This window comes from Buteo buteo, chromosome 19 (genome assembly GCF_964188355.1).
Source record: "Buteo buteo chromosome 19, bButBut1.hap1.1, whole genome shotgun sequence".
Classification (NCBI taxonomy): Eukaryota; Metazoa; Chordata; class Aves; order Accipitriformes; family Accipitridae; genus Buteo; species Buteo buteo.
The window spans coordinates 22,923,157-22,935,382 of record NC_134189.1 but is presented as its reverse complement, the minus strand read 5'-3'; the positions used below and the strand labels follow the sequence as shown (position 1 = coordinate 22,935,382).

General features: G+C 46.2%; 1 protein-coding gene and 1 long non-coding RNA gene across 2 annotated transcripts in view; both read right to left on the bottom strand.

Moving 5' to 3' along the window:
• Window positions 1–9,553, bottom strand: part of LOC142041865 (uncharacterized) — a 28,816-nt gene extending 19,263 nt beyond the window's left edge. Inside the window, exon 1 of the long non-coding RNA XR_012653574.1 lies at window positions 8,496–9,553. This is a non-coding gene — a long non-coding RNA (uncharacterized LOC142041865). The remainder of the gene's footprint in view (window positions 1–8,495) is intronic.
• Window positions 9,554–9,631: 78 nt separating this feature from the next.
• Window positions 9,632–11,898, bottom strand: LOC142041863 (potassium voltage-gated channel subfamily A member 5-like). The gene has a single exon (XM_075051067.1). It carries the CDS (start codon window positions 11,896–11,898, stop codon window positions 9,988–9,990), a length of 1,911 nt encoding a protein of 636 aa, XP_074907168.1. The 3' UTR covers window positions 9,632–9,987.
• Between the last annotated feature and the right edge of the window lie 328 nt (window positions 11,899–12,226).

The window sequence follows — 12,226 nt, the reverse complement described above, 5'->3', positions numbered from 1 at the left end:
CATGCCAATTGGCCTCAGTGCCAGAGAATGGTCCTGGGCACATTTCATTTTCTAATATAGATGCAGTCAGGATGTCTATGAGAATTCCTATCTCCTCCTTAGTGGAATATCTAGCTTCCTTATTAAGAACAGAACCTAACCCCATTTTCCACTAGCAAAAAGCAGTACAAATTCCATTTTGAAATGCACAGTGTTTCCAAGCCTTCCAGAAAGATTTCTCTCTCATGGTCCAAAATTCTACACTCCCCAGCCTCTGCTCCGTTATCAGTATGCATCACTGAAATCCTTCTTACATCCCCTGGTATTCTTCCAGCACTTGCTTAAGACGGTTTCAATTCAGAATGTCAAGAAGACAGCTAAAATTTGAAGGAAAAAAACCCCAATCCTCCAAAACCCAACCAGGACAAACTTGTGAACATTCTGTGATGCGGTCAAATGCATTCTGCTATCAGAGCAAAACTATCAGACCAAGTTAGAAAATTAATTAGCTTCTAATAACAACTTTTTTCCATTGTGTAATAATAATAATATTTAGCATTACTGCAATAGTTTACCTGTTGCAACCACTATATGTGAGCAAGCTATGCCTACCTGTCGGTGCTCCTCTGTGCTTCGTGAGTCACAAAGATAGACAGGGCCACTGAAGAATCGGTGCTCTTCTCAGCTCCAGAGAAATCCAGACTGAAATGCCTTGCCTACAGAGCTTTTGCCCACAGGGAGGTTTGGGGTATCTCTAAATATTCAACAACTAAATTCACTGGCAACTAAAGTTAGCATCTTAACTCAAGGAATGGGTCATTTAGATGCCCTGTGAGACAAGCGGGCGATGGGAATCTGACCAAAATTTTGCTATTTACTCCACCAGGCCTGCGGGACGATGCCAGTGTCTGCTTTGGATCCCCACTTTAGCACACTCTCCTGAAGACAGGTACCTGTATCCTTTCCTTCAAAGCACTGAGCAGAATGTTAAAACACAGTCCTGAGAGATATTTGCCCAGTAGCTGAAATCCAGAAACAACTCTGCGAGTCACCATCCCTTTCTTAGGCAATGCCCTGATATCTCAGCTATAGACTCCTGCTCTTGCCTTTGCTTCTTATTTGGCTGGAGGAATGTTGGCTCCTTCAAAGCACAGTGGCTAAGCTTTTGCTAGAGGGTATTCCTTCCCAGAACAATCTCTGTCACCCTCCAGACTGACCATTTCTTCACATCATTCTCTTGCATGGCCAGAATTTCTCAGCTCGTTAAAGATTATACTTCCTAATTAAAATATTCCAAGAATTAATTGCATAACAATAAAATAATAACAACAACGTGTATTTTCACATTAACCTTTCTTTAAATAAGCCTCTTATACAGCACTGCTTTGAAAATTATAGTGTTTTCTGAACTAAGGAACTCATAAAATTTTCTCTGCAAGTTCACATTAAAGCCTTCCTTCAATTACGCCCCCTCAGATTTTCAAATCACTTTAAACAAGACAGAAAAAAATTGTAAGGCTACACTGCTTAAATAATTCAAATAATTTTCAGCTGCCCCCCCCAAGTCATTTCTACTGCATCACATGCATTTCTACTTACAATTAAACAGGGAGGAAGGAGAGGAAGAGGAGGTGGAAGAGGTTTTAAATTTGTTGAATGTGCTTGAGAGAATTAAGTATAGTAGAATCTAACTAATCCCTACTAACTCTGGAGGGAGCAAAGAAAACCCTGGTATGGATTTGTGAGATTTTCTGGGGAATTACTAAGTGCTAGAACACCACCATTGTAGTGCAACCATACAAAGGAAGGAATTTTAATGTTACCAACCTCTGCTCCCTGTACACATCTCAGACCTTCAGAGAGCCGAGCTACCAATCCAGTATCTTTAAATTGCACCTTTTCCTCCAGTATCTTCATAGAAACCGCAACCCTGAATATGAGTATTTATTATGCAACTGTATTCTCATGAGAAGAGCTGCAAGGTTTCATAGCACTTGGCAACCACCACTGCCTGGCCTGGGTTGGAGACGTGATCTGACAGAACAGACTGTGTATTTCAACAACATTTACCACCGAATGGGCTTTGTCAGAAATCTGGAGAAGGGTACAATTCCCACTGTCCTGAGAGGGGAATTATTACGGATTTCCATCCAAGGTGGCTTCTCTAGCAACATGCTTTCCTATGTTTTCCTATATTTTAACACGACCACCTCTAGCAACACAGCCACCTGAAAATGAAGGGAGGCAGCCGTAGAACGCCCAGCACTAATCACATCATCTCTACGTCCAGCAGCGGGACAGCTCTGCCATTTACTGCTCTGCAGTAATGACTGCTATCACTCTCAAATATACTGTGTGATAAAAGCGAAGAGAGGAAGTGAGCAGTGAGGTGTTCATCCAAAGGGTAAGAGCCAGGGTTTTCCAAGAATGAAATAACTGGAGTTGGAAGAGAAAGCAAAAAGGCATACCACCCCTATTTTCAGAAGGAACTCTTCATCTTGGATCTGCATCTTCTCAGATAGTATCAGTGAAGACTGGGGAGCCCTGAGTCTAAGCCATTACTCATGTGAGAAGGACTGCAATGGGTGACATAAAGTACAGAGGAGAAAACAACACAGAATGTTTTAAAAAAAAAATGCAGTTATCCTTGGCTGCTTAAAAGCTGTTTCCCACAAGATCACAAATGACAGTCTCCATGGCACACTGTAGCTGAAACACAGAAATAAGATATATCTTTCTTTTTCGTCTTCTGCAAGTCAGCAAGTGTTACAACCTGCACTGATTTCTTTGGAAACACCCTCCCTATGACAGTGAACACGGCTGAATTACTAACACAGAAAATTTGCAAATTACTTTTGGTAAATTCTAAATTCTACCTGGAAAATTAATTCTGCAGTAATCATATAGACTATGCGTGCTAGGAAGCCCATGCTCTAATGGAAAAACTTTGTTGCCAGCTAGGAAGGTTATTAGTTTTACTATTAGATCAGGTCATTTCTGGAAATCAGGTCCATTTGCTGAAAATTCCAAGTAACATTTTTCCATTGAAAAGGGTAATCTCATTTTCACGTCACACCAAGTCAAATGAGAAGAAATTCGCTGAAAACAAAGGATGTTGCATCTCTTTTAGAACAATGGAAACGAGACTGTAGTCAGAGCCACTGGATTTTAAGAAGTCTGTTTTGGATTCACCCAGGCATCAATGAGAACAAAATTCAGGGATCTGTCCCTAGCACAAAGTTCTTAAAAGAAAGCCCCAAGGCTGGCAATGCAAAGCTAGTCCTAAATCGGACTACCTGTTCATTGTGCCCTGGAGTGGGATTTTAGAGTGCAGAATGGCAAACTCTTCGCTAAGTCAGATTCATCACATTGGCAAAAATATGTGATTACCTTACAGAGGGCAGCTGAGCTCTAAGTTCAAAGGAAAAGCGGCACACAAGCTGGTATGAGCGCAGAATCAAGTCCTGTGCCTTTACAACAGCGGGGAATGAAACAAAATTAGGCTGTGCTGGTTCTGTGGTGAGAATCTGGAGCTGGCGTTACTGGGTTCGATCCTTAGGTGATTTCAACCAAGCTACACTAACTATGCAAACATGCTTAATTGCAGTACTTATGAAGAGAGAAATGAGCTTTCATTGCATCAATTGGTATTACTGAGAAAAGAAAAAAAAAGCCTCCAGGTAAACAAGCCATCTTCAAGGCACTGTTCACAACAGCTCTGGGTCCGTCTCTGGCTTTTGTCTTTTTCAGTCCTGGTAAAAATATGGTATAGACACCTGGGAATGAAAAAATACCAACTAAGGACACTACATTACTACATTACAGAAGCGAGAAAGCACTGCAATATATATTCTAATTGTGTATGAATGCTGTTCTTGAAACAAGTTGGTATTTATCTTTGCAATTTCTAATTCCAATTAATTCTTCAGTCATATCGTTACGAGCTTTTCTTTTTTCCTATTCCAATTAACATAAAGCTTCTTATTTCATATGATTTTAATGATACGATACCCACATTTTTCACAATGTTTCATCATAAAAATATGGGGGATGTTCTGGCCAATGGACCCACAGGAGAATTTCTGTGTTTATTCCTGCTATGAGTTAACACACTGACGTCAGACAGCATGACCCAGGTTCACTGAAGAGTATCAGCACCCTTAGGTCCCAAATTAAGGCAAGAGCAACAGAAATTTAACAAGCTGACAAGGAGAACTGGGGAGCAGTTAACACATACAGCAAGGAAGTGGGGGGGGGGGGGAAACAAACAAAATCCAAACCTTACAAATGCTACAAGTACACTGAATGGCATGTTCTAAAAAAATATTTTGTGGTGCTGAATATAACATGAGCCTTGGCAGAATGATATTGGAACAATGACTTTGATTGATTATAGGCTATGTTATTACAAAGACCTTTCCTATTTCATTTTTTAAACATTTGTAGCTAAGTTAGCCTATGGAGGGAGGTTAGTGAAACTGGTGCTCGCGCAATGACAGGCTGAAGCTGCACCAAAAGCAGGCAGATGCTGTTAAAGCTTTGTGTCTCACAGTTTCCTTGCTGCTCCTCTGTCCTGAACAGGATCAACCTCATTATTAGCGAGGTCTCTGCATCATGCTGACTGCCATACAACATACCGACCCCATCACTGGCCAAGTAGCGAGGCCAAAGTCTTGATAAGGTCTTTAAAGCCCTCCTTTCGTTATTCCCTAAGCATAGCAGCGATCTGCCTGCAGACCCTTGTCGAATTTCACTGCTGGTCATGACAGGTTGACAAATGACCTGAACAAATCTCAGCTCAGTAGTGACATTCCTCACTACGGCCGAGAGGCATTGTTGCGTGCCCCTAAATGATCTTCCCTGTTTGACCTCAGAACTAGCTTCACCGACACGTTTCGAAAGAGTAAGGCTTTTTGCGTACATACATACCTTCTGTGAGACTGGAAGTGCGCTGGTATTTGCTTTGTTAGCTAATGAGAGGTGAAGGGCAGTGCATGGAAGAGGGAAGCTACTTCTGAGCAGTGCTCGGTGTGCTGCGAATGAAGACCCCCCATCACCACCACCACCACCAGAACAGCGGTGTTCGCAGCATGAGAGGCCAGCGAAGAGCCAGCACAAGTGCCATTTTCTCCTTACAGAGTCCAAATAAAAAGAGCACACAAAAGAGGGATTTGTTCATGCTGCCCAAAGCAGCATTAACTTTGCCTCTGGGTTCAGTGACCCCACCAGATGGGTCACAGTGCGGAGATACTGGCGGACAGCCCTCGCCAGCAGAGCCACCAAGAGCCACGCAAGAGACCAGAAAAGAGACCACAGGGTGAATCTCTCTCCTCCCTTCCCTCCTCCCAGAGATCTCACATTTTAGATGTCCCAGTCCAGCCAAGCCCACTCAGCTTTGTGCCTCTCCTAGCCCTCTCTCCCCTTTGAAAGGCTCCGTCTTCCCTTCCACAGCCTTTTCTTTACCATGGTTGTATACAGAAAGATCATTGTACTATTGTTGATAAAGTGCTAGGAGATGAATGGTGTTATATAACTGCTAGTTACTGTTCTATCGTTTTTCAGAATGATGGAAAAGTAAAATGGGAACGTAGACTCCCCTTGGGGCCAGGCTAAGCAAACTAAACTTAACGTTACTGGTGACCCAAAAGAATAGTCAGTTCACTTCCGAAATGGAAGAATGGAAGGGTAGTGCATTTCAGTACACACAGTCCCGCACAAATGACAAGCCATTAATAACTGTGGCATATAGGCACATGTGGGGTGAGAAATCTTCCATGGTGTAGCTCCTAGTCAAAACAGTTTACAAAAAAGTGGTGTGGGGTTTTTTTTGTTTTGTTGCTTTTTTTTTTTTACATTTCACAATGATTTGCTATTCATTAAGCTCTGATATCTTGTGGCTTTTGATATTCCAAAGAGGTTTTAGTCAGCTTGCTTTTCATTCCAGGTCAACTAACATAAGATCAATAATGGTTTGGACAGATTTCCTTCTTGTAATGAGCCTAGAATTGGCATACATAGCCTAAACTCTCTTCCTGTCTCATTTACAGGAGCTTTCTCAGAGTTATTTGGTTCTCTCTCTCATATTCTTTTGCAGCAGAAATTTGCATCGGCATGTTACAAGGCTTCTGCACTGTTTGTATCGCAGACAGAGAAGCATGCTGCCTACTGAACTCAATCAAGCTTCTTGACACCAAAATCAATTACAACAAAAGCAGGTTCTCGCTGCTGGAAAGTGCAACTACACTCTCATCCAGACCAAAGTTGCAATTCTTCATGCAGACAATCCCGGTACTCAGTTTGCAACTGGTCGTATGAAGAGGACTGCTCTGATGAGTAGTGGCTGCAGACAGAGGCACTCTTTCTGTAGTAAGGATCTGGTGTTCTGACTACTGTCCTGCAGCACCGCTTGTTTCCAGGCTCACAATCTGTACCGCGCACCTCAATTATTTGCCCCGAAGTCCAACGGGAACTGATGGCTCTAAGGTTTCAGCAGGGTCTGTAGTTCATCTTTAAGTAACAATCTCAAAGATTAGCGCATCTAAAATACCTGCTGAACAATGCTTTACTTAAGCATGTGCTTAAAGCTGAGCCCGTGCTAAGTGCTTTGCTGAACTGTGATCTAACCATGTTTCTGGTTGTATTACTCAGTGTCTGGCAGCAACCTCTCTCATTAGAAAGCAAATCCTTTACTGCCTTATAAGCCAATAAAAATTATGCATCCTTGTAAAGAAGGTGTCAAAGCCGAGTTTGCCTGAACTGTGCTTGACAACTGTTCAGAAAGCCAAGCCAAACAAATATTTTCAACCATATCTTGAGAATAATTGGTTTTCTTTTTATTGGAAAGGTCTGTTGTTTTATTATGGAAAAACGCAGCATGTTCAAACTGAAGGTCAAGGAATGATTTGACAAGCTTGCATAGAACCCTGTGCAGCAATCAGGGCATTTTGCTCTCACGGAGCTTGATCTTGATTGGGACAAATTCTACTCTCGGTTACAGCAGGGCACATACGCCGGAATCCAGAGCTGAATTTTGCAGACTGGCTCCGGTGGGAAGTTAAAGGCCCCGACCGCCTTGCGAGACCAAGTCCTGGGGTACCTCGGCAAACGCGAAGTAGGGTTCAACAAGCAGTTGTGATTAATCTGACAGTTCACTGCCACTGAAGGGTGAGGGTTTCACTCCTCCCTGCTTCCCCACATCACTGACATTCCCCATCCCTTCCTCGCACTGGCTCTGGCACCCGCTTGCTTTCCAACTCACTAATTTGACAGAAAAAGACCTACTTCGTTGTTGTTGTTGTTGCTGCATTGGATTTTCTGCCAGATTAGTGAGCTCAAGCAGCTCCCGGTAGAGAAGGCAGCACTTGCACAAGGACAGAACCAGTTCAGGGTAAGGAACAAAAGGGCATACAAAGGGAGGAAGAAAACTGAAAAGGAAGGAGGAAGACAAGACCTTCCCTTTCCATCAGCAATGGGCTTTTAAGATCAGCTCAACCCACCCCCTATAGCCCTGATCTGCTTTCACCTACATCAGTTTTACACTGGTATTTCTCCACTAATTGCAGTAATTACCATTGTGTAATTCAGATCATTAATATCCAGAAGCCTTGGCCAATAAGCAGGGTTCTGCTGTTAAACAAGGGATGGTATATACACATTGCCCCTGCCCTGAGAAGCCGACAGTCTAATCCTGCACAATTGGAAGAGCAAACTATGGAAGACAAAAGTGGTCAGGAGGGTGGGGGTAAGTAGTCAGAGGAAGACACAACCAAAATTTGATCTGAAAGACTCACTGAATTGTTTGGTACTTACTCAGGTGAGTCAGATGGATTTAATCACTGCAAGTAAATCAAACTACTCACTTGAGCAAAAAGCTTCACTTTAAGTCCATCAATCATCTAGATCTCAGCATGTGCAACAGGCAATTACACCACTTCTTTCTTTCAGTTTAGATTCAGCCTCACCAAAGGGCTAATTCTGCACTTCACCTTGATGCAAAAACTCCCACTAAAGCAAACAGGAGATCTGCCTGAGGCTGGAGTGCAGCTGGACTGGGCACTTTCTCCGTCCGTCTTGTTGCAGTTTCTCAGCATATTACAGCATCATTCCCCATCTAAATAAACAAGCAAACCAAGCAAGAAACCAACATCTAAAATGCACGTGAAAGATCCTGTTCTCTATTACCAGATTCAACCTCCCTCCCCCTCACCCCTGGGCTTTGGGCTGAGCTCTGTGTGACAGTTCTTTGTACCGAACATGAAAAACACTACTTGATTGGCACTTACCATGCCTCTTTTACTGAACAGGAAGGAAAAACATTACGCATTTGGCCATGATCGTTAAACAGCATGGTAAGGGACGGGTAAGCAGAATTTGCGTCTGGACGAGAGAATGTCAAAGCGCTGTTTTGCAAAGCCAATTTAAATTTATCACAGTACATATATCTGAGGTACTTGCAGAAATTATAATCCTGATTTAGTATTTACTGAGTTGTATTAGAAAATTTGTTAGAAACAAACCTTGAGCGTTGACAATCAAGGCTTCTCTTTCTGCTAGTCTTGCTGTGCCACTGTATGCGGTAAAGGCGTGAAACATCCTTCAGCAATAAAACAGAAGTTTGAGGGGAAAACAGGGATGTCCTTTGCAAGAAAAATGATAACGCAGCTCTTTGAGTTAAAGAAGCATCTTTGTGTCAGTCTTCACTAGTAAGCTGTACAGTGCTGTGTTATCACGATGAAGATAATGAGTCATTCGCCTTTCAACAGCATCTTAACTGTAAAATCCACAGCACTGCAAAGGTTTTCTTTGGAAATAAAAGAAAACAAGGATGTGTTTTGATGAAGAGTGATGCTGTCCGTCCGAGTCCAAGATATAAGCCACGCAATGGTTATTTAAGTAGCACGGCATGCCCTGTTAGACTCTTTAAGTGCCATCCGTTTCCAGTCTGTGATAATTAAAAACAGTGAACTGTGTACACAAACGGTATGGATACACAAAGGTGACTGATACACACGCCAAAGTAACCTGGAGTGTACAATGAAAACAGTTTTGCAGATATTGCACTCATATTCTACTTTCTCGTTATATCTATCCACTCCCTCATGTTTTTGATCTGTTGTGCACTTGGATCGCAACAAGTAACAGCAGACAATAATTTTTTTCCTTCGGTCTCAAAAATATAACTGAAGTATAAAACTACCAAAAAAAAAAAAAAAAGCTGCACATACATTTTTTTGAGTGGGGACAGTAAGCACAAGACTGACTTAATTTAGAAATTCTGAAAGAGCAAGGTAATTAATAAAATTATTTATAAAGAAGTATATCTACAATATTTAATAATTTAAGGCTCACAAGAAACTAACATATCAATGACAGTAAAAGTTTTCTGCTATAGGGTTAAAAGCACCAAATTCACTTCACATACTAGATAACCAGATCTGTACTGATCACAAGTGGAAAACTCTGAAAGTGCTGATCTGCTAATGTTCTAGTGCTTTAACGATGTCGTATTTCACAGGAATAAGAAATCCCCTTTCAACCATAAATACAGTTATACAGATATAAAATATTTTGGAATAATTTCAGTTTGAAACTACAGTACAAAAAACTGACACCCCCCCCCCTCCATTCATTCTCCACACACACATTCCCCCAACTCTTTAATACTAAACTTGGAGCAACTGAATTGGTTACAAATGACCCATTTAAAACCAACCACCATTTGCTAAAATAACTTTTCTACAAATTAGATTTTGCACTGTCATAATTTACCAGCTCCTGCATCATGGAGCGTAGCTTATTCTTAGTCCATTTTAAAAATAGGTGACCCTTTGTGTCATGGAAAAAGAACATAAAAACATGTATTCTTGGAGGACTACTCAAGACAGTGATCAATTTACAAAATATAGCCTGATTTAAAAAACTAGTGGGTACCAAAAGAATAATTATAGTAGTAAGTTTCTGACACCGGTAAATCCTTCTGCTTCTCCGAACTCTAACTCTCTCCTCTCCTTACAGGTCTGTTTCCCTATTGGTGTCCAGACAGAGAGCATAGAGGGATTTTCTGAGATCTACGTTACTTTTCGCTTTGATATTGGTTTTCTCTAAGGAGCTGGTGTCATTGTTGAACCCCTCACTGTTTTCCAAGTGCACAACAGATTTGTTCAGAGAGTTTCTACTGGACCTTCTCTTCGCATCTCCCCCCGCTGTGCTGCCCTGAGCACTACTGTGTTCGTCTTTGAGGATAGCTTGCTCTTCGTGATCAGTCTCTCGGTGGTAGAAGTAGTTGAAGTTGGACACGATGACGGGCACAGGCAGGGCGATGGTGAGCACACCCGCGATGGCACACAAGGAGCCCACAATCTTGCCCCCCACGGTGACAGGTCGCATGTCCCCATAGCCCACGGTGGTCATGGTTACCACCGCCCACCAGAAAGCATCAGGGATGCTGGAGAAATGAGACTCGGGGTCGTCGGCCTCAGCGAAGTAGACAGCACTGGAGAAGAGGATCACCCCAATGAAGAGGAAGAAGATGAGGAGGCCCAGCTCCCTCATGCTGGCTTTCAAAGTCTGTCCCAAGATCTGCAGCCCCTTGGAGTGCCTGGAGAGCTTGAAGATCCTGAAGACCCTGACCAGGCGGATGACTCTGAGGATGGCCAGGGACATGGCTTGCTGCTGGCCCCCGCCCCCGTTGCTATTGCCAGTCCCGGGCTGCTGCTGCTCGTGGGCCAGCTCGGTGCCCAGGGTGATGAAGTAGGGGATGATGGCCACGATGTCGATGATGTTCATGATGTTGCGGGAGAACTCGGGCTTGCTGGGGCAGGCGAAGAAGCGGACGAGGAGCTCAAAGGTGAACCAGATGACGCAGGTGGTCTCGATGATGAAGAAGGGGTCAGAGAGGCTGCTGGGTGGCTGCACGGGGGGGGAGTCCCCGGCCGTGCCGTTCAAACCTCCTCTTTGCGGAGGCAGGGGCACGGGCATCTCCCTCTCGTCCCTGAATTCCGGCAGCGTCTCCAGGCAGAAGGTGATGATGGAGATGAGGATGACCAGCACGGAGACGATGGCGATGGCCCGGGCCGAGCTGGAGCTCTCGGGGTACTCGAAGATGAGCCAGACCTGGCGCTGGAACTCGTTGCGGGGCAGGGGCTTCTCCTCCTCTTTGATGAAGCCCTCGTCCTCGCGGAAGCGCTCCATGGCCTCCTCGCCCAGCTGGTAGAAGCGGATCTCGTCGGCGAAGACGTCGATGGAGACGTTGACGGGCCGGCGGAGCTTCCCCCCGGACTGGTAGAAGTAGAGGATCCCGTCGAAGCTGGGCCGGTTGCGGTCGAAGAAGTACTCGTTGCGGAGGGGGTCGAAGTAGCGCATGCGCTTATCGGGGTCCCCCAGCAGCGTGTCGGGGAACTGGTTGAGGGTGCCCAGCTGGGTCTCGAAGCGCAGCCCGGAGATGTTGATCAGCACCCGCTGGTGGTGCATGGCGCCCTGGGTCGCCGCCGTCGCCTCCTCCTCCTCCTCCTCTTCCTCGCCCGCCGCCGCCATGGCCATGCCCCGGCGGTGCCCCCCTTCCTCCGGGGGACCCATCTCCACCGCCGGGCCGGGCCGCGGGGCTCGGGGCGGCGGTTGGGGCGCGGGGGGGGCTCCGCTGGCCGCCGCCTGGCCCTCGGGGCCGCCGCCTCCGCGGAGACCCGGCGGGGGCCGCTCCCGCTCCTCGCCCCCCGGCGGAGGGGGAGGCGGCGGCGGCGGCGGCGGGGCCCCCTCCTTGCCGTCGCTCAGCCTCGGCACGGTCGGGACGAGGTGAAGCGAGTTCCCCCGGCGCCGGGACCGGGCGCTGCCGCCGGGCGCCGCCGCATCCTCGCCGCCCGCGATGGCCGTGGTGGTGGTGGTGGTGCCGGTGCCGTTCTCCAGAGTCACCAGCGCGATCTCCATGGGCGGCGGCGGGAGGCAGGCGCCTCTGAGGCGGCGGGCATGCTGCGCTCGCCGCCGGTCACCGCCGGGCGGGCGGGCGGGAGGGCGGCCGCCCTGCCCCTGCCCCTGCCCCTGCCCGCCTCCGCCTCCCTCACGGCCGAGCGCGGCCCCGGGGGAGCCGCCCGGGGACCCGGATATGAACGAGCGATCGTTAAGGGCTGCTGCCTTGACGTCAACGAGGATCCCTTCGCCGCCGCAGCCTCCCCCGGGCATCCCCCCCCCCCCCCCTCTCTCCACACACACACACACACACTCCCCCCGGGGCAGGGACACGCTCCGGGCCCGGCGG